At 47.4% G+C, this 20,167-nt stretch overlaps 1 protein-coding gene across 2 annotated transcripts in view; it reads left to right on the top strand.

Annotated features, from left to right (window-relative positions):
• The window catches only part of LOC147122241 (ciliary microtubule-associated protein 2-like), a 50,676-nt gene that overhangs the window by 13,534 nt on the left and 16,975 nt on the right, over nucleotides 1-20,167 (top strand). For both annotated transcript variants that reach the window (XM_085983160.1, XM_085983159.1), the window contains exons 2-5: nucleotides 2,768-2,855; nucleotides 15,929-16,099; nucleotides 18,735-18,857; nucleotides 19,511-19,648. In XM_085983160.1, coding sequence (XP_085839286.1) covers nucleotides 2,768-2,855; nucleotides 15,929-16,099; nucleotides 18,735-18,857; nucleotides 19,511-19,648 — 520 coding nt within the window. The remainder of the gene's footprint in view (nucleotides 1-2,767; nucleotides 2,856-15,928; nucleotides 16,100-18,734; nucleotides 18,858-19,510; nucleotides 19,649-20,167) is intronic.

Here is a 20,167-nt window from a genome sequence, read left to right as displayed (position 1 = left end):
CGTATTTAATCCCCCTAACACTAAGGGTCAATTTATCATAGCCAATCAACCTAACCCGCACATCTTTGGACTGTGGGAGGAAACCGGAGCACCCGGAGAAAACCCACGCAAACACGGGGAGAATGTGCAAACTCCACACAGACAGTCACCCGAGGCCGGATTCGAACCCGGGTCCCTGGCGCTGTGAGGCAACAGTGCTAACCACTATGCCATACTTTTTTTTAAAAAGTGATCATAGGCAGCAGCATGGTAATAGTGTAAAAAAACAACAGAAAATGCTGGAAAAACTCAGCAGGCCAGGCAACATCCGTGGAGAGAGAAATAGAGTCAACGTTTCAGGTCGAAACCCTTCGTCAGGACAAGGGATTCGACCTGAAACGTCAACTCTATTTCTCTCTCCACGGATGTTGCCTGGCTTGCTGAGTTTTTCCAGCATTTTCTGTTGTTATTTCGGATTTCCAGCATCCGCAGTATTTTGCTATCATGGTAATAGTGTAGGTGAGCGAGGATGTAGTTTTTGTTTCACCAATTTCCTCATGCAGCAAGTTGCTAATCTCAGCAATATAAAGGGATGGATGCACCAAGTGGAGAAGGAGTAGATGTTGCCTTATAGAGCTGGAGGAACAACTCAAACAACAAGTCACAAATGGCCTCTGTCCTATACCATCTGGTATAGCTTATTTGTGTTTGCAGAAGTCCAGGAGCAGTCACTTGGCTACCCCCTGGGGAATGGTACACATAGCAGAGGGGGATCTTAAAGGAAGAGGGCAGTAAAGTTAATTAAAAATAAATTTGCTGATTGTATCATTGAGGGAGCTGGCTGAGGGGAGTGATTGAACTCAATGAAAGAGCTGAATTAATCTCAGTATAGATTAGATGTTTCAGATTCTTCTCCATCTCAGTTTAATGGGAATCATCCTGTTGGTCAGCAAGGGGCAATCAATCTGATATTTGATAAATTACTTATTTTCCCTTTTAATGATTAAATCTCTCAATTTCAAAGTAAAATGGATATTTTGTGTAACAAAAAGCCTTGCTGAAGGGCTGTCACTCATTGTGGTAGATCTTCGACTTGAAAATCGGGTGGTTTCTATAACGAGTATTTGATCCACAACCCCATAGTCCAGGACATCATCAAGGTTAGGAGAGCAGTTGAGGTGACTGAAGAAGCACCAGTGATTAGGTGACACCAAGCTTGAAGTGTAAATGTCTGTAGATTGTAGGATGAGGTCTGGTCAGGAGTTTTAGAGCTTTGAGGTGTTTTGAAATAAATATGTTAGAGTAAGAGAGTCTCAATTTCAAATCAGTGAGGGTGCAAGGAGGAGGAAGAGTATTTGGAGCTTAGCAGATACAAGAGAGGAAAATTCAGAGGAACATTGACCATAATAGTAATGTTGAAATAGAGTGAAAGAGAGGAAAGTGAAGAGAAGTTGCAAACGGAGAATGACAGCAAGAGATCCTCTGGTCCTACTGATAAATAAAGAGAAACAGAAGCGCAATGCTGAATTCAAGAAGTCAAGGTTCATCAAGAACTGAAACTTCTTAGTTTTGTTAATTTTAATCATAGTTGAGATTTCCAAATATAGCACTAGCAAAGTAAAAACTCAGTGTAGGCATATTTTAACTGCTCCTTTTACATTTTTAGATTTATAAGAATGTTATTTCCCTATTCCCTCATCAAGTTTAGGCTGCGAGTTAGCTGAGACACTAGAAAGGGCCTGGGCTCATTGCCAAGCTTGTATTCAGTTAGCTGATCTCAGCCAGGGCAGTAAGGGCGCTACAGTTGAACTTAGTGCCCCTGAGATAGGAAAGGGAAAATTGACATGGGTTCCTGCTCTGGATTGGTATCCAGTGACCACAGCTAGGAGTGAACAAGTGTGAATGCAAAGAGAGGATCAGATTTGACTGTGATTCCCCATCATCCTGCGGTCAAATGGCTTGCTAATGCTCACTGTTAGAGTTCACATATCAATAATGGCCACTTGGGGACGGTACCAGAAGGTGACAAGCTCCTGTGGAAATGTCCCCTAGCAAAAGAGCTAGCACTCACAAGAGAGGAGAACAGAGTTGTTTTGGATATACAAACATACGAAGATGACTTGCAAGAAAAGACCAGCTGCCCCACACTCATAGGGAAACATCTACTCCTTCACCCCTCCCAACATCCACTCCCCCCCCACCAACACACACACACACCCCACACCCATGGAATCTCCTGGGAGAAGCAAAAATAAGTGCCATAAGAAAACTCGGGAAAATTCCTCTCTGACACCCTCAGACGATCAAAAACAGTCCAGGAGATCACATATGTTAAAACAATGCTAATTTTTAATTCACTGAGCTTTGACACTATTTTCTTAAGAAAGTACTAGTACTTGAATCCAGAGTGAGAGGACAGTTTTTAATTCCCTTCATTGACGGGGGCTGAGTTTTTTTAAACCAATTCTCAGAAGTGAAAGAATGGCCTTTTACACTGCACAGTCCTAATCAATTATTTATCAGAAATGGGTTATTATAATTTCCACTGTTGGAGCTGGGTTCAAATTTTGGTCCCAGACTGCAAGAACTATATTCTAACTTGGTGTACCACCCGTTAGAGTCCTTCACTTTTGAATGTAATAAGCTGAAACCTAGATAAGATAGAGGCGCTTATGGTCTGAGTGTGTCCTGAATATTAAAATGGGCTGAATGGCTATTCTCTTTCCAACATCTTTGTGTTCTTTATATCCAATAACATAAGACAAAATTGTTTTTGGTGCTATTGCAGGTTTGATGTGTATGGAGTTCACCCAGACAGAAAGAAGCCAGGAGCTTACACAGAAGTGACTTATGATAGGAGGGCCACTGGGGAACTGGTGAGTTAAACAGGATATTAGAATTAGGTGACAGTCAGGTCAGGCGACAGTGAAAAACACACATGGTTGGGTATTTAACCAATAAAAGCAGCTACAGGTTACTATATAATCAATGTTAGTTTGCGCATTCCAGCAAGTGGTGACTTTTACATCTCAACTGTGATCTTATAAGGAGAGAGTGGAGGCAAAAGCACTTCCTGACAAGGACAGAGGAAAAAATCAAAGCTATGCTCAAATACTTCCTGATGGCTTGGTGAACAGTGTATAGTCAAGAGTGTGAGAGCAAGGTGATCAGCAGCACTTGACAATATATCCAGCGTGGCTCTTGAAAAAATAAATATATTACAAAAGAAAATTAAGAAAAAATAAATGAAAAACCCTTAAGTTTTACGAGAAAATCTGATGTTAAACACTTTTCCTTTAGCCGACTGGAGAATGTATCATGGCATTGCATGATTAATATTCTACACACCAACCTACTAACCAGATAACTGGCAATCATCAGAGTTAGCCTCACAAGTGAAAATATCGATCCTACTCATGCCCCTAGAGGTGCATTTTTATTGTGGGAAATTAAATTTTATTAATGATGTTTTTGAGAATTGAAGTGCCTTAATTACACTCCGTCATCTATGGAAGCCCTATTTATGATATAATATGACAGGAGGCGAACACATGCCCCCATATTTCAATTCTCTTCTACAAGCTTCACTTCCATTTGCACGACTGAAATATTTAAAATGTTCACGTAAAATTAAAAATTTGTTCCAATTGTGTCATCAGGCAAAGTGGAGACTTCTACCTGTAAAGTCAGGAATCTTAGGGGAAGAAAGCTACACCTCCCATTTCCCACTTTTAAGCAGCCTCCCCTGGGTCTCATCAGGCTATGTGGTCCAACATTCATCAAAATATGTCACAGAAACAAAAGCAAAAATGTAGGTTTGGACCCCAGGGTAGATTCCAGTAAAACCTCTGGTTCTGCCTTCATTCCAGTAACGTCATAATTGATAATCTACACCATTGCCTGAATGAGCTGTTTCCATTCCCGCGTTTTGGCCGCGATTTTGCCGACGCTCAGAGGGCGGGTTTGGAGGCGGGTCAGTAGTGGAAATCCAAATCATTGACGGCGGGTTGTGAACCCGCCGCCATCCCGCCTCCACGCAACTTTACAAAGTGACGGGTCTGCGAGTCCCGATCAGACCCGACACCAAACGGCGGGAGAAGCACTTAAGACAGTTAACAGCTTGTTAACTGCCTGGATAATCCGATTTTAAGAGGCTCTTTTCATTTTACTACATTTTCAGCGTGTTGCACGTCGTGCGACAAACACGCCAGCTGATTGTGCCGGATTCAGCAACTCGCTGAATTGTTGACAGCTGCTCCTGCAGCATAAAAGTGGACCTGTAACATGGCTGACTTTCAGATGCCAGAACTTTGTGTTTTGAGGTTGTGGAACACATTTTGCAAGTCTATTGAGCTTGTAAGTGTTTAAGCTGAGATCCATATGCACTGTGACCTCCTTGGAAAGTCCTCTCCCCACATTGACTGAGCGCTTATAACATCTATTCCTCAACTGAGATATATACCAGCGGGATGGGAACCATTTATACCCGCTCATCCTGGTCCTCAGAATCGGAGGAAGAGCAGCCGCAGCAGCAGCTGAACCAGGCACAACAGCAACAGCAACAACAGGAGCGCCAACCTTCTTCTCAGCCACCTGATGCTGCATAGGGCAGAGGGCGTCAGCGCAGGGCTGCTCCACGCTGCAGGAGATACCCCCAACACAGGGTTTACAGGCCGAGGATGAGCTTCCTCAACATGAGTGAGCAGCAGTGCCAAAGGAGGCTGAGACTTCCGCGAGAGGTAGTCGCTGACATCTGCGCAATCTGCATCAACACCTGGAGCCCAGAGGAACGGGTGGACACTCCTTACCAGTGGCTGTCAAAGTCACCACCGCCCTCAACTTCTTTGCTTCAGGGTCCTTCCAGGGATCATCGGCAAACATCAGCGGTATCTCCCAGTAGGCTGCACATACTTGCATCACGTAGGTTACCATTGTCCTCTTTGCAAAGTTGCACAATTGCATCCACTTCTCCACGGATGAAGCAAGTGTAACTGCGCGTACGGTTGGCTTTGCAAATATAGCAGGCTTCCCAAGGGTGCAGGGCATCATAGACTGCACACACGTGGCTATTAGGGAACATGATCACAACCCAGCTGTATTTGTCAACCGCAAGGGCTTTCACTCCCTTAACATCCAGCTGGTGTGTAACCACAGGAAGGACATTTTGCATGTTTGCACCAAGTTCCCTGGCAGTTGCCATGACTCGTTCATCTTGCGGCAGTCTATTGTGCCTCAGCTGTTCAATTCGCCAACCCAACTTTCCGGTTGGCTCCTTGGAGACAAGGGCTATCCCCTGAAGACGTGGCTACTGACGCCAATGAGGAGGCCATCAAACGAAGCTGAGGAATGGTACAATGTGAGCCACATTTCCACCAGAAGCATCATAGAACAAACCACCGGCTTGCTCAAAATGCGATTTAGATGCCTCGACAGATCTGGTGGAGCCCTACAGTACTCACCAGCCAGGGTCTCCAGAATCATATTGGTCTACTGTGCACTGCACAACATTGCACAGCAGCGTGGCTTACCACTGCCTGAGGAACAAGTGGCTCAGCACACAGCCTCCTCCTCCTCTTCCCCTTCCTCCTCCTCGGATGTAAATGAGGAAGACCTGGCGGAGGCGCATGTGCCAGTTCCACCAGCACACGAGCACATTGCTGGCCGTGAGGCAAGGGATGCATTAATCCATGCCAGGTTTGCGTAAGTTTACGCAGCCAACACATGTGGCTGGCACATGGAAATGAGTGTCTGGCCGACCTTCTTAACACACCATACAGCATCTGTACAATAAACTGTGGCTTCCTATCACTCTCAGCACCATCATTACAGATGAAAGGCGCCCTGATCCCTCACTGTGACACTTTCATTTCTGAGTACACATAGGCCAACTCTTTGAAGCTTTGCCATCGCATCTCTTTATTACAATTGAAATAACGATGAAAATCTTCACTTTGTTTTATATCAAAACACCCAAGTGAGTACCCTTGTGACTATTTGTGTGTTAACTTTCTCTTACGCATGCTTCTACGTGGTGCTCCCCCTGAGGCTTCAGCAGATGTAGGGGCACCTTGCTCACTTCCATGCTGCGCCTGCTTTGATGCCTTTGGAGGGCGTCCTCTGGGTTTGGGAGTCTGGGAGGGCTCGGCAACAGTCTGATCCTCCTGCGGCTGTGCAGGGACTGAGATGGCCACCTCAGTTGGGTGAGGAACTGGGGACTCTGAGCAAGGGCTCCGCAGTGGCATGGGGAGGGTAGCTCTCGATGGTCCTGTGGGGGAGTAAAGACATGAGTTAGACATGTGATATTAACGTAGCAGACACATCCCATTGTGCAGATGATCAGAACTCAATCTGTATGAACATCAGGTGCCATATCAGTCACTCATGCAATCTAAATGAGAGGGTTACAAATCTATTCTGTCACCAGCTTGCTCTACTGCACCCATCTCTCTGTCCCCCACTTCCAGCTCCTCAGCACTTCTGACAATGTCAATTGCAGCCTCCTCAGCGGTGGTCAATTGCACCAAGGAAGGTGGCAGTCGAGCAAGCTGGTGACAGAATAGATTTGCATCCCTCTCATTTAGATTGCATGAGTGACTGATATGGCATCTGATGTTCATACAGATTGAGTTCTGATCATCTGCACAATGGGATGTGTCTGCTCACATGTCTAACTCATGCCTTTACTCCCCCACAGGACCATCGAGAGCCCCTCTCCCTCTTAGTGCGGGCTCTCTTTTCCTGCAATGGGGGACACAAGTGGCGTTTGAGCGAGAATGTTGGAGTGAGTGTAGAGAATTCATAGATGCTTAGAGGGAGACAAAGATGGAGGGAGGTGCCAATACCCAAGGGCCCTCCCTGTGTGTTGTTAGTTGTTGCCATTGCATAACAGTGATAGCGAGTGTGAGGGGTGCATAGTAGAATGGCGGAGTGATTCTGTACATAGAAAGAGAGGGATGGTTAAGTTTGCAAGGGATGTAAGGGTAGGTTGGGAAGTGCAGGAGTAGGTTGACAATGCAGAGTGCTGGTGATGAGAGGAGCTGGGGAGCAGATTGAAGGTAAGTGTGATGTTATACTCACTTTTGCTGAGCGTAACAGATCATTGAACCTTTTGCGGCACTGAACCCAGGTGCGAGAATACGAAGACCTAGCACTCACCTCCTCAACAATTTGCAGCCAGGCTGCCTTGGTTTGCTGAGGAGGCTTCCTCCGTCCATTTGAGGGGAACAGAACCTCTTTGCGCCCTCTCATCCCCTCCACAAGAGCATGTAGGGAGTCATCATCAAATCATGGAGAGGCCTTGGATATTGATCCACTCATCTCTCTATCTGTCACACTGAGAAGCATCAGAAAATGAAAGAAAAATCAGAAGGCTACATGGGCCCCTTAAATGCAGCTGAATGGAAGACGTCAGCAGAGGTGAGCAGCAGACCCGAACCCATTGATTGGGCCGGGCAACATGCACGATGGGCTTAATAAGCCCAGTTAAGGGAAAATACTTAATGCAGAGCGGATTAAATCGGCAGCGGGACCAGAACCAGCCAATCCGACTCCAACCTGCCTCCACTCGGAAAATCGCAGCCAAGTCTTCCCAATTCATTGTCAGTGCTTTTCTGAGATGATCTTTGTCTTTCATCCAATATTTTTTCACCCTTTTGCAGGTTTAAAAAAAAAACTTTCACAGGCTATTAAACCCATCCAATACCCCTTGTAATAGTAGGATCATTTAGAGCAATGGGGAGGGAGCAGAGCAGTGGGATTAGTTTTGATTGATCTAGCTAAGAGTTGGCATGGACACAATGGCCTCCTGTGTTGTAAACTTCTATGGTTCTTCAACTAAACAGATCCTTCCTTTACCCATTATTCTCCCTCCCCTATTCATTTTATTCACTCCTATAAAAGGGCTCACTTTCTAATTATGATGAAGTGTCTTTACCCTAAAAAATAACTTACCTTTTCTCTTTTCAGATGCTGATGAAACCTATGTATTTCCAACATCTTCAGTTTTTTATTTTCAATGTATTACAACTGTCTGTTTAACTGTCATTTTAACTCTTCCTTCATATCTGAGGAGAAAATAACTTTTTGCATCGGTGAAAGTTTTCATAAACCATTAAGGTGAAGCTGGCAGGATAGCTGCAGTAGGTTTTCCATAACTTCTACTATTTTTGTACAATAGTCATAGGAACTTATTTTGGCCAGTTTTGCACTGTCTCGTAGACCAAATCCTAAGAAACTTGTAGGCCGTGATTTTACTTACCTCGGTGGGTCCGTGGCGGGCGATGTCGGTGGCCGGTCCTGACCCCGCTACTGGCTCCATCCCAGCCTCTGAAATTAATTTCCCCTGATTGGGCTTGTTAAGCCTGCCCAGCGCGCTTCCCAGCCAATTAGAGGAAGTGGGACTGGTGATGTCATTTGATGACGTATCATCAGCCGGTTTCCTTAAAGGGACCATGGCCAACTTTATTTTGACATTGGTGCTGTCAGTGTTCTACAGCATTGAAGTGCTGCAAACACTGACGAGCACTGCACAGAGGTGCAGGGCTGCACCCAGGCTCTCCCATGACTCCCTCCATATGCTTATGGAGCGAGTCACAGCACGCAGGGAGGTCCTCTTCCTTTCCCATGGGCGGAAGCGACCTCCCCAGGAGATCAACACAGACTGGTTGCACATTGCACAGGAGGGCACAAGCAGGGATGCGGTCAGGAGGTCCTGGGTGCAGTGCCGCAAACGTTTTAATGATCTCAGTTAGTACAAAGCCACACTCAACCTCATCCTACTGTGCCTCTCATCACATCCCCATCACTCTGCCTTCCCTACCATACTCCTGCACATCCTTACACACACCAACTTACCTTGCACCTCCACCCATCCCTCTCTATCTACAGTATCACATCCCCATCTCACTAGCCACCCGTCACAATCACCCTCATCCTAGTGACATCATAACAACTAACGACACACAAGGGTAGGTACTTGGGTGTTTTATGCAATGCTCATGTAAAGTTTCTGTTAATGTGGTGCCAAACATTGAAACCTTTATTTTCAACACTTTGTGTTCCTGGACAGATTTGTGTGCACCTTTGGAAGTAGCTTAGTGAGTTGAAGTGAATGGTGAGTCATAATGGTACCCCCTGCAATGATGATGAGTGTGAAAGGAATGGCTTGGGCATTGTGGGGAAGCTTTATGTGAAAGGATATTTACTAGTCCTAGCCCTTTCCCGGATCAGGTGTATTTCTCAGATGTTCATTTTCAACTAAAGTTTGAGGTAGCCAAATCCTAAAGACGCTTAACTGGGTCTAAAGGTCCGGGCTATCTCTACCTAAAGGAAAGGAACAACCCAAAAATGTTACCATCCTCCAGATAGCGCTTTTAATAAGTTTAGCCACACTGTAACATCACAGATATGAGGGTCTGGAGAACTCCCCTCAGAAATGTAACTCTCCACCAAAGAGTGTACAGAGATTGAGTTCACGAGTTATTGATGCAGAAGACTTATGTGAGACAATTCTAAAAATATATAGAGATTTATTAAAAGAACCAACACGCAATTTACAGTTGATGAATCAGTCAATTGCAACGTTAACAGTTCTAAAAAGAGAAAAAATACGATCTTATTTTTAACAGAGAATCTTACTTTTAAATCTTAACTTCACTACAGTATTACAGTTCTTAAAGTTTTCTATACAGGATATCCATCAATATCAAAATACCTTTGATCCCTGAGGTACAAAGAGTGGAAGACCACAGAGCCGCCTCTGTCGTCGAGAATCGCTTTGCCTGATTAAAGTGACTCTGTTATCTCATTTGAGACTTCAATATTTATACCCTTTTTCAGTTGTATTTCCTTTAAGGTTTCTGCTGATGCAAGTTAATTATCACTATTCATCTTTCTGCTGACCTCTGCAATTCTTTACTGCCACTCCAGCTTGTAATATTCCAAAATCTGCCACATCTCCAGGTGTTCTGAGTTCACCATATAAAAAGGTATGAAAGGCAGGTGTCCCTTATTTTGTGTCATCTTTACGAGGGCAGATGTTCCTTATCTTATGTGCCATCTTTACGAAGTTTAATTTATATCACATATCCAGGGTTGACCAATGTGTTGTTCCCAAAAGGTCAGCCATTCGGAGCAATCCCATTCTTCTGTTTCAATAAGGTTATTTATTCAGGGTCAACAATTTGTCCTGTTTCAACAAGGCCAGAATTCATTCATAAGATAGTGTATTTTTCTAAAAAGGCTACAGTATATTCCTTCACATATGGTGTTGGTGTGGGGTGGTGCCAACCTGGCGCATCATGTGGCAGCCAGGGTGTACATTGTCAAGTGAAGTAAATCTGGCCATGGTGAGGCCATCCCTGGCATCCCGGGCAGCAATGTGGTCAGGTGCCGATGCCCTGTGTCCCGTGCAGCATCAGTTGATTGCGGAGAAGGTTGGTGTTGTTGTTGGTGTGCCTGGTGCTGCTGGTGTGCCTGGTGATGCTGGTGTTGGGGCTGATTATGGTGGGATTCTGAGGACCAAGGTGAGAGAGTATAAAGGGCACCCATGGTGATGGAATAGATGGCAGGTGAAATAGAGATGACAGAAGCGATCTGTCAATGGTGGGAGAGGTAATGAGGTCAGACTGGATGGAGACTTGTGTAAAGACTTACACCATGGAGAATCTGTTGTGGAAATGCAGTGAGGAAGAGTTTGTGGCTGAGGGAAGATATCTCTGTAAGGTGGGAGCTATTACTGTACATTTGAAGCTGTCAACTCAACAGCTGATTCAATGGCCATTGACCTCCCGCCTCAGCTTCACAGACGAGGTTGAGGCACAGCGGGAAACCAGTGGACAACCTGTCAAATCCAAAATGCTGGGAAAAAACATGGATAAGTGGCTGTAAACAAGCCATGAATGATTTTAATTGCCTCCCCCGCTGCTGCCTGTCGGGTCTGCTCAGCGCTGACAGACCTGATGTCGGGAAAGTCCAGTGTGCGCGTTTTGACAGCGGGTTCCTGAGTGGCGAGCGCCAGCAAAATTCTGGCCAATGGGTTAGTTTTGCACCTTTACAGCCTAAGACTTGGAGATCTAAATGAGCAGTGTTTAATATTTCCTAATATAAACCTGCTGTTAGAGACGTGTTAATTATTTTATTTCTTCGCTAATCACATCTTGAAGTGCTAACTGGAATTTCTTTGAGATTTGGATTTGGCATCTGGAATCTCAAATTTGAATCTACTGTAGCTTGGGTTCTGACAAATCTGTGCGCAAGTATTCATAGACCACCCAAAAATGGGAACAAATCTGTCCTTCTATGATCCTAATCTCATATCACATAAAGCAGGTCACATCAGTGACTGGCTGCGGGCACCCTTTTCCATATAAATGAGATCTCAAACATGATCAAAGAAAGCAAATTCACATGCTAACATTAAGTGGCCAGGAATTGGACCAAAAATCATTCTTCAGTCAAAAGGGTGGGAAGAGGTTACTTTGCTTCTGTGTTAGGAGATGTATCAGAGCAGCCTGAGATGACTTGCTCTTAGCTCTTTCCCACAGGTGTGGAGAATATCAAAGGCCTAGAAATTCAGTATAGCCACTTTTGGGGCGCTAAAGTCGGGCGGCCGTTAAAGTTTGCGCCACCTTCGCCGATATTCAGTCGCATCGCCCCAAGAGGTTGCTGCTGTGCTAAAACAGGTGATGCACAACTATCTTTAGGCGCTAAGCCGGCGGTGCTGAGCGATACCCCCTAGGCCGGGCGCAGCGCAGGTGCGGCGAGTTGTTGATTGACGGCAGACACTCTGGCGCCGGTCAGCTCTTAAAGGGGGAGGGTGGATTTGTTTGCCTGCCACGCCCTGCACACTGCAGCCCTCAACCTAGGCCTGACCACTTCTGCTTCATCTGCACAACGCCCAGGGCTATGGAGAAGGCCAGGGAGAGAGCGCAGCGCTTCAGCGACGGTGACCTGAGGGTGCTGGTTGGCGGAGTGGAGCGCAGGCGCCATGTTCTGTTCCCAGAAGGTGGCAAGAGGCCGCTGCCCAGCGTCTACCGGAAAGCCTGGAGGGAGGTCTCAAACAGGGTGTCTTCCAACAGCGTGGTTGCCAGGACTCCTGTGCAATGCCGGAAAAAGTTCAACGACCTCACTCGGGTTGTCAGGGTGAGTACCCTTTCCAGTGTCCTCCTCATCCCTGCATGTGCACCTCACTTTATGGGCAAAGGGACCTGAAAGCCCTAATGGCCAGCCCTCATCCAGCAGCTATGGGACTGTCATGAAAATCACTTGCACATTCAGCACTTTACACACTGTACAAGCTATTCGACCATGGGAGGCATTGCAGACAAGATCAGGGCTTCACACTGTCAGGGCCAGTCCACCATGGGAGGCATTGCAGACAAGATCAGGGCTTCACACTGTCCAAGCTATTCGACCATGGGAGGCATTGCAGACAAGATCAGGGCTTCACACTGTACTTAGAGGCCGTCCTTTCTCTTGCAGGCCAAGGTGGCGCACAACCGGCGGAAATGAAGTGAGACCGGGGGAGGCCGTCCTGACGTCAAAGAGCTCTCCGACCTCGACCAGTGTGTGGAGCGCATTATGGCAGGCCGGCTGATTGGCCCCGTCGCCAGTGGAGATGCCGACCCTGTTCTGGGCACCAATGGTAAGGGCATCACCTTTTTGACCTCTCTCGTTCCACTTGCGCCTCAGATCAGCATCCTTTGCCACTGTCCGACCAATGCAGTGAATGGCAGCACTCATGCCTCCCTCGCTGCCGCCCTGTCCTCACTCTAAAGCTACTCTTGTGCCTTCCTGCTTTCAGATGGTGAATCGCCAGGTGAGGAGGCGGGCCCTCAAGCTGCCACTGTCAGCGCTTCCGAATTCGAGGAGGAGGAAGAGGAAGCCAGCCCATCAGTGCCACCCTCAGCTGCGCCAGCCCATGTCGATGAAGGGGACACGTCTTCCCTGGAGGGGAGCCGGGGGGAAGGGTCGGAGGAGAGTGAAGCTCCAGGGCCCAGTGGGCTGCAGCAACGCGGGAGGGGTGGGGAAGCTCGGCGGACTTCTCCCCAGAGGGTGAGTGCGGCCTCCAGTCCTACGACGGTCAGCGCAGAGGAGGTGCGGCTCCTGGAGGAAATGGCCGTCCAGGCTGAGTGCAGGCACAATGAGCTCATGGCTGCAGTGGCAAGGATGCCTGACTCCATTGAGTCTTTGTCAAGGAGTGTGCAGCAATTTGGAGCAGCACAGGCCAGGAGTCTGGATCAATTCAGTGCAGCACAGGCCAGGAGTCTGCAGGACTTCGCGGCAGCACAGGCGGCTTCGAGCCAAGTGCTCAGTCGTGCCGTCCATTCACTGGCTGTTGTCATGCGGACACAGACCAGGGCCACACGGGCACTAACTGCTGCCACCCTCGCTGGATCAGCCAGGCATCGCCAGGGCGCTCGCCGCGCAGCAGCAGCCCAGCAGTCTGTTCTTCAGCTGTTTGCTGCGCATGCTGCAGTGCTGGCCCATGCGAGTGCCACTGTATCAGGCGACCAGCAAGCACCTGCGATCTGTCAGGTTGGCACCATTCCTGCAGCCGACACTGCCACTCCGCCATTGCAGCTGCCACGAGCCGCTGGACAGACTGCTGCCGCCCAAGCAGAGTTGGAGCAGTCAGCAGCCGGCCCCTCCAGGGCCAGAGCTGGTGCAGGCCGACCCCCAAGGGCATCTGGCGTCTCGCCATCTGACCCTCAGCAGCCTTCCCCCAGCCTTGCTGCAGCCACTGGGCTCCCATTGAGGAGGAGCTGCAGGGCGGGCAGGGGCCAGGCAAGGATGCGAAAGGCATCGCCCTCGCAGGGCAAAAAGTAGAAGGGCTGCACAAATGCTTTGTGGTTGTTGAAAGGCCGAGACTGGTGTAGTTGTGTTTTTGTAAGGCCGAGACTGGTGTCTTTCTTTGTTTTTGTAAGGCCGAGACTGGTGTCTTTCTTTGTTTTTGTAAGGCCGAGACTGTTAGTTTTGTGTTTTTGGAGGGGGCTTCTCCACATGAGGTTGTAATGTGGGAAGGGCAGAGGTTTGCAATAAATTAATGTTCTTAAATTGCACTGTGCATGGGTTTTTTTGGCAAGTCCTGGTTGCCCTGCTCAGCTGAGGGCTTGTGGAGCGGCTACATTCATCTGCTGACATTGGCACAAGCCATTCCCTGAGAGGGGGCCTAGAACCGACGTTCAATAAGCCGGCGACGGGCGGCCCTTGCACTTTCTGCCTCCCTCCTGTGCTGGTCCTCCCTCCTCCTCCTCCTCCTCCTCCTCAGGTGGTCCTCCAATTTCTGGTGGCAGTGGCTGAGTCCTGCGGATAGCCAGGTTGTGCAGCATGCAGCACATGACCACGAAATGGGAGACTCGCTCCGGCGAATATTGTAGGGCTCCACCGGAATGATCCAGACAGCGGAACTGTTGCTTCAGGATGCCGATTGTTTGCTCAATGATGTTCCTGGTCGCTTGATGACTGTCGTTGTATCCCTCTTCAGCAGGGGTGCTGGGCGCACGGAGCGGGGTCATCAGCCAGGTACACAAAGGATAGCCTTTGTCCCCAATAAGCCATCCTCGTGGGTGAGGCTGGGCCTGGAACATGTCTGCCACAGAAGTTTGGTGCAGGATGAAGGCATCATGGCTGCTGACTGGAAAGCGGGCATTGACAGCTAGGATGAGCTTCCTGTGGTCACACACCAGCTGGACGTTGAGCGAATGGTAGCCCTTCCGGTTGCGGTAATCCTCGGAATTCTCCAGAGGTGCCCGCAAAGCCACATGCGTGCAGTCAATGGCGCCCTGCACCATGGGGAAGCCCGTGAATGCTGCAAAGCCCATTGCACGCTGTTGCTGCTTGGCAAGGGCCATGGAGAAGGAGATGAACTGACGTCTCCTTTTGAAAAGGGCATTGGTCACCTGGCGGATGCAGCAATGCACGGCGAACTGGGAGATGTTGGAAATGTCCCCAGTAGCGGATTGGAAGGAGCTGGTGGCATAGAAGTTGAGAGCCACCGTCACCTTCACTGCCACCGACAGAGACGTCCTGCTCCTCAGATGTGGCTGCAGATCACCGCCAAGCAGGTGGCAGATCTCTGTGACCACCTCCCTTCGGAATCACAGCCTCCGAACACACTGCTCGTCAGACATGTTGAGATAGGAGAACTGCTGGCGGTATACCCTGGGTGGGTAAGGCCTCCTTTCCCGACGCCTGTTGCCCCCTCTCCGTCTAGCCAGGACTGCCACTCTCTCACGGCGTCTGTGAGCCCTTTGGATGCAATGGAGAAGGCCAGCGTTTGCACCCATTGCAGCCCCCATAATATGTTAGCAAACAATGATATGTCAATGAAGGCAAAGACAAGTGGAAAGTTGTGGCCTGAAGCCACAAGTACCTGTCCGAGTGTTGAGCCAAAGCAGAAAGCTCTCTACCTTGGTCTCTCTGCAAAGATCCGTCTCTCAGGAAGGAGTGCTGCGAAATGGCAGCCTTTTATAGTGCAGGAGGAGTGCCCTTTAATTTGCGCCCCCCGCGCCCCGCATCGACTGAGCACCGTTCCACTCTACCAGTCGCTAGGGGCGCCAGGCGCACAATGGGACGTCGCGACTGAATTTCCGGTTTGGGGCACACAAAGGGCGTTGCACGAGGAAATGACGTCAGGATCTGCGCGCGCAGCTGAGCGCGCGCAAAGACTTTGCGCCACCGCTAAATCGTGAGTGAAGTTGGGGAGAGGCGCAGATCGCGCTGCGCCCAGCCGCTAGCCGCCTAGCGCCCGACATCTACTCCTCCTAAGGCACTACCGGCTGGCGCAACCAACTGAATTTCTAGGCCTAAGTCTCTACCTAGTGTCACAACCTGACAACACAGTCCAGATCAGTAACTCGCTATGTTCCCATCCTATTTTACAGCACCAACAAATATTTTTTTTTACTATTGAAGAATTGATATTGATAAGAATGGAATTCTCTTTCAGGAAAGAAGGCTAGCACCAGGACACTACAATGTGGACACAGGAGACTTTAGTGCTGCGGCGGTTACCCGGAAAGCATCAGGACCAGGCTGGGCAAGAGCACATGAAGTAGAAATATTTGCTCAGACACCACAGTTGTTTTATAAAGAACAAAAGCTAAAAAAGAAGTTCTTGGTAAGTAATCTTTTCACAGACTATTCTACTCACTTTTACTTATTCTGTTTTGAAATGAAGAAACGGATTAGCACCAAACAAAGACTGTGGGTGGTTTTCTGGCTTTGCATATTGGACATCGAAGTTAAGATCATTGCTCATTTTCAGTAAATGTAGAACACAATCCAAATTATAGGTTTTTCCAGCATTTTCTGTTGTTATTTCAAATTATAGGTTGCCTCTGTATATGTACGTGCGTCCTGCCTTTGCAGCCTAATTTTTTAGTTAACTCTAATTTAAAAGAATACACAAGGTCACACGAGTAGATGAATCACTTCCTATCTTTATAGGACATAAAAACAAGCATGATCGAACAGCAAGTCAGAGCATCAGATCGTGGTGCTAACTGCGGTGGCACGACACATACAAACCTGAGTTGCCAGGCTTAAGCTGCTAGCCACAGGGTGCAAGATTATTGCTGGGAAAGAGAACCAATTTCTGGACTGTTGTGGCACACCGACAGAGGCCTTGAGACGGATTCCCCATTGGTCTGCATGGGTGTTGCATGGCTGGGCAAGACAAAAGGGTCTGGGGTGAAAATGTAAGCCCTTATACTCTCTGAAAGAATTACAAGGGAAAAGGAAACATGCAAGGATGACTTGTTTGTTATCAGCAAAAACACTGCAGCAATGAGTATATTTCAGTGGTGTGCAATTTTCATTTTTATGTGACCCATCGTCCTTTGTTAATAATTAGAAACTTTCAAGAGTTTTTAGTAAAGCAAAATCAGAACAACCATCATCCAGGAGCTAAATAAATAATCAGGATTCAAGAGGAATACTACACCTCCAGGGCACAAATGTTTGAAGAGCAGAATCTTGGAAGGTGGTGGGGGAAGGGCTGGCAAAGCAGTGGCATTGGTGTACCAACATGTTCTGCCACTTTCCCTACATTGCAAGTTCTCAATTTCACCCAGAAAAGAGAGACACCAAGTGGCAGCCAGGTCCTATCTTGTTCCCCCACTTCCCCCCGCAGCACCACCACCCCCCCCCCCAACCACCCCTCCCCCAGTGTGGAGGAGCTGCTTTCATCCTGTCAGATATAGTAACCTAATGCTAATCTCTTAAAATGTGGGGGTCTGAGTGATGCAGTGAATTAGAATGGTTACCCTTTCTCCTCTGAGAATAGTTCAGTCTGTTCCCCCTGATGGTTGTAAATCTCCTATGTGAAATGAGCTTGGACATATCCACAGCATAATTTGACACTACTCAAAGTAAGTGGGGAAAATGCCACTCTGTTCCAATGTTTGTTTCTGGGGTGAGATGAAAGATAGCTGTGTAGCGGTTCGTGTAGATCGCCACTAAATAAGAGAGTTTGACTTCGCCGAACTATTAACAAGTTGTTTATTTACAGGAACAGACTAATTACAGCAGGTAAGATGGCTGACTGTAGGAGCACCGTGGTGTAGGTCTTGTCCCAGCGGGGACTCCACGAGGACTGAGTTCGCAGTCCTGTGGGGAGCGTGATGACGTCATCGCGTTTGTGTTGTGACGTCATCACGTTGTTCGCGTTTCCCACGCTTAGGGCATCACGTGATGCGTGTTGTTGCGTCGCTGGCCGTTGAGGCCAAGATCGCGAGGCCGGGCTGTGCCGGTGCTTGCCGCAGGAGCGGAAGATCGCGTCGCTCCCATCGGCTGGCCGTTGAGGCCGAAGACGCTGGGCCGGGCTGTGCCGGCGCACGCACATCACGTCGTACGTGACGTGACGTCAGCGCGCTAGGGCGCGTCTTAAAGGGGCAATGGCCCCAACAGGTAAGTTAAAAGGGCAACGGCCCCAAAAGGTAAGTTAAAGGGAATTATGTGTCTTTATGTAAGGTACAACCGGTGGTACCGCCACAGCTGCTTGTTTTTTTTAATCCCCTTTACTGAATTTCCTGAGACTATTAGGTGAGGTACTCTTATAGGGACATAGGAAGAAACGTAGGATGATGTAAAAAGACTACTGAGCACGTGGTTTGAGTATAAAACAAGGCTTTAATCAACTGTTTCACAACCATGAGATTCTAGTTACATCACTAGTTCCTGGTTACAGAAACATCCTGAGCAAGCTGGGCCCACGCCCGAGTATGGCCGCCCAGTGTTACTTCATGAGTCATGATAAGATTCATGACAGTAGGAACATATGTTACACCTCTACTATTGCTGCTACCTAGCTGGACGCTATGAGGTATGAGAAAGAGGCAACACAGATACTTCCTCAGATGTTTCCCACCCTGTGAGAAGATATCTGGCTTCTATTCAATGCTTCCCAGTTAGGTGTGCCTTTCGCAGGTTGGGAAAGATAACGAGATTTGCTAACGAAGCATAACTGAGGGGGCTTTACTCTGCATCTAAGCTGTAAGAGACCCAGGTGCGGTTGCCTCTAGTGCTGGGCGCAAAAAGATTGGAACATGTGTTCCGTTCTCCAGCACAGATAACCCTCACTTCACTAAGAATAATTTGGAAATCTGAGAGTTTGGATTGAACTCCTGTGAACGTGGCATTTATAGGATAATCTGATTAGAGCCTGTGTAATCGCCTGGTTTGTAAATAAAAGTTTGAAAACCTAATCGATCAAAATGGGGAAAAAAGACACTTTTGTATTTTTTTAACTAAAGGAAACGAATCTCGGCCCGGGTAAATATGAGATCCCACATTTTCTTGACTTAATGGGGAAGAAAAATCCTGGAAGCAGAGGTATTTGCGACACTAAAGAGGAGCGATTTATAAAGAAAAAAGATGTAAGTGTTTGCCTTGTAAAACAATTTCTGTTGCACTTATTCAGACAAAAATGTAATCTATGAAAATAAATGCACATTTTCAGTTAGTTCAAGGGGATTGAGTGGGAAGATTTCCTCTGTCCATCGTGTGGTGACATCATGAAACCCTCCTTTATAACCAGGTTTATGGGTTCTTTACACATAGTTTACAGAGGATGTTTCTTTCCACAGGTCTACACTGCAGGGTAATTCTTTTTATTGTGTGGCTGTTCACATCAGCCTCAAGAAGCCACCAATTACCAGTGCCTATCTACTTAGTCTGCTCCTTAGTTTGACTACAATGGGCTTTATATAGTTCGGCTAAAACTCAGTATTTCGACTGAAGTGCAAATATGGGCAGTGTACAAAACCCCAAAAAGGATGAAATTGCACTGTTCGATATTACCAAAGAGAGCATTGGTTATTAATATTGCACAACATGATTTCAATTTGTTGCTGAACTCATAAACCTTATTTGTTCGTTATTTTAACAAAGGTGTTAACCTGCTGGACAGAGGCATTTTCTATGAATGTGTTCATTCGTAATACCCCGCAGTGCTACTTTAACCCTAGAGCGTTAAACCAGGTGAATTCTTATCAAATCAGAACATAAACTTACTCTGTTCTTTCTTCAGATTGGTAGCCCAGGTCCCGGCACATATGGAAAGGGCGGGATCCCGACTGCAGTGCTGGAGGAGAAAGCGATGAAGTCTACTGGGTTGCACGGATTGATGGATTCAAAAAGCGCAAAGAACCGAGCTCTTGACGCGGTGGTAACTATATCATTCTGTTGTATTCCCACATTACAACAATGACTCCACTTCAAAAGTACTTCATTGACTGTAAAGCGCTTTGAGACGTCCAGTGGTCGTGAAAGGCGCTATATAAATGCAAGCCTTTCTTTCTTCTTTCTAAAGAACCACAGTACTTGAAATTATATGGTGCTTTTAATGTAAACATTTTTTTATTTGTTCCTGGGATGTGGGCGTCGCTGGCAAGCCCAACATTTATTGGCCCATCCCTCAATTGTCTCAAGGTATATATATAAATAAAAATAAACGGATTGTTCGTTCTGTCTGTCTGTCTGTCTGTCCTCACGTGTGCGTCTGTCCGGCTATGCGCTCGAAAGTTATAGAGCGTACCTACGCGCGCGTTACCTCCAAAGAAAGCTTACGGTTCCGGGACAGTCGTAAGCATATTTACTTTTCGGTCGGACGAAAATTGTTCGCGCCTTATGCAAAAAACCTTCAAAATTAAACTCATTATCTGCTACTTAGCATTGATTGACTGAC

The sequence above is a fragment of the Somniosus microcephalus genome, chromosome 3 (genome assembly GCF_052327205.1).
Source record: "Somniosus microcephalus isolate GS21.2 chromosome 3, FLI_Smic_1.0, whole genome shotgun sequence".
Lineage (NCBI taxonomy): Eukaryota > Metazoa > Chordata > Chondrichthyes > Squaliformes > Somniosidae > Somniosus > Somniosus microcephalus.
Note: the sequence above shows the minus strand (reverse complement) of the source record. Positions and strands in the feature narration are given on the sequence as shown.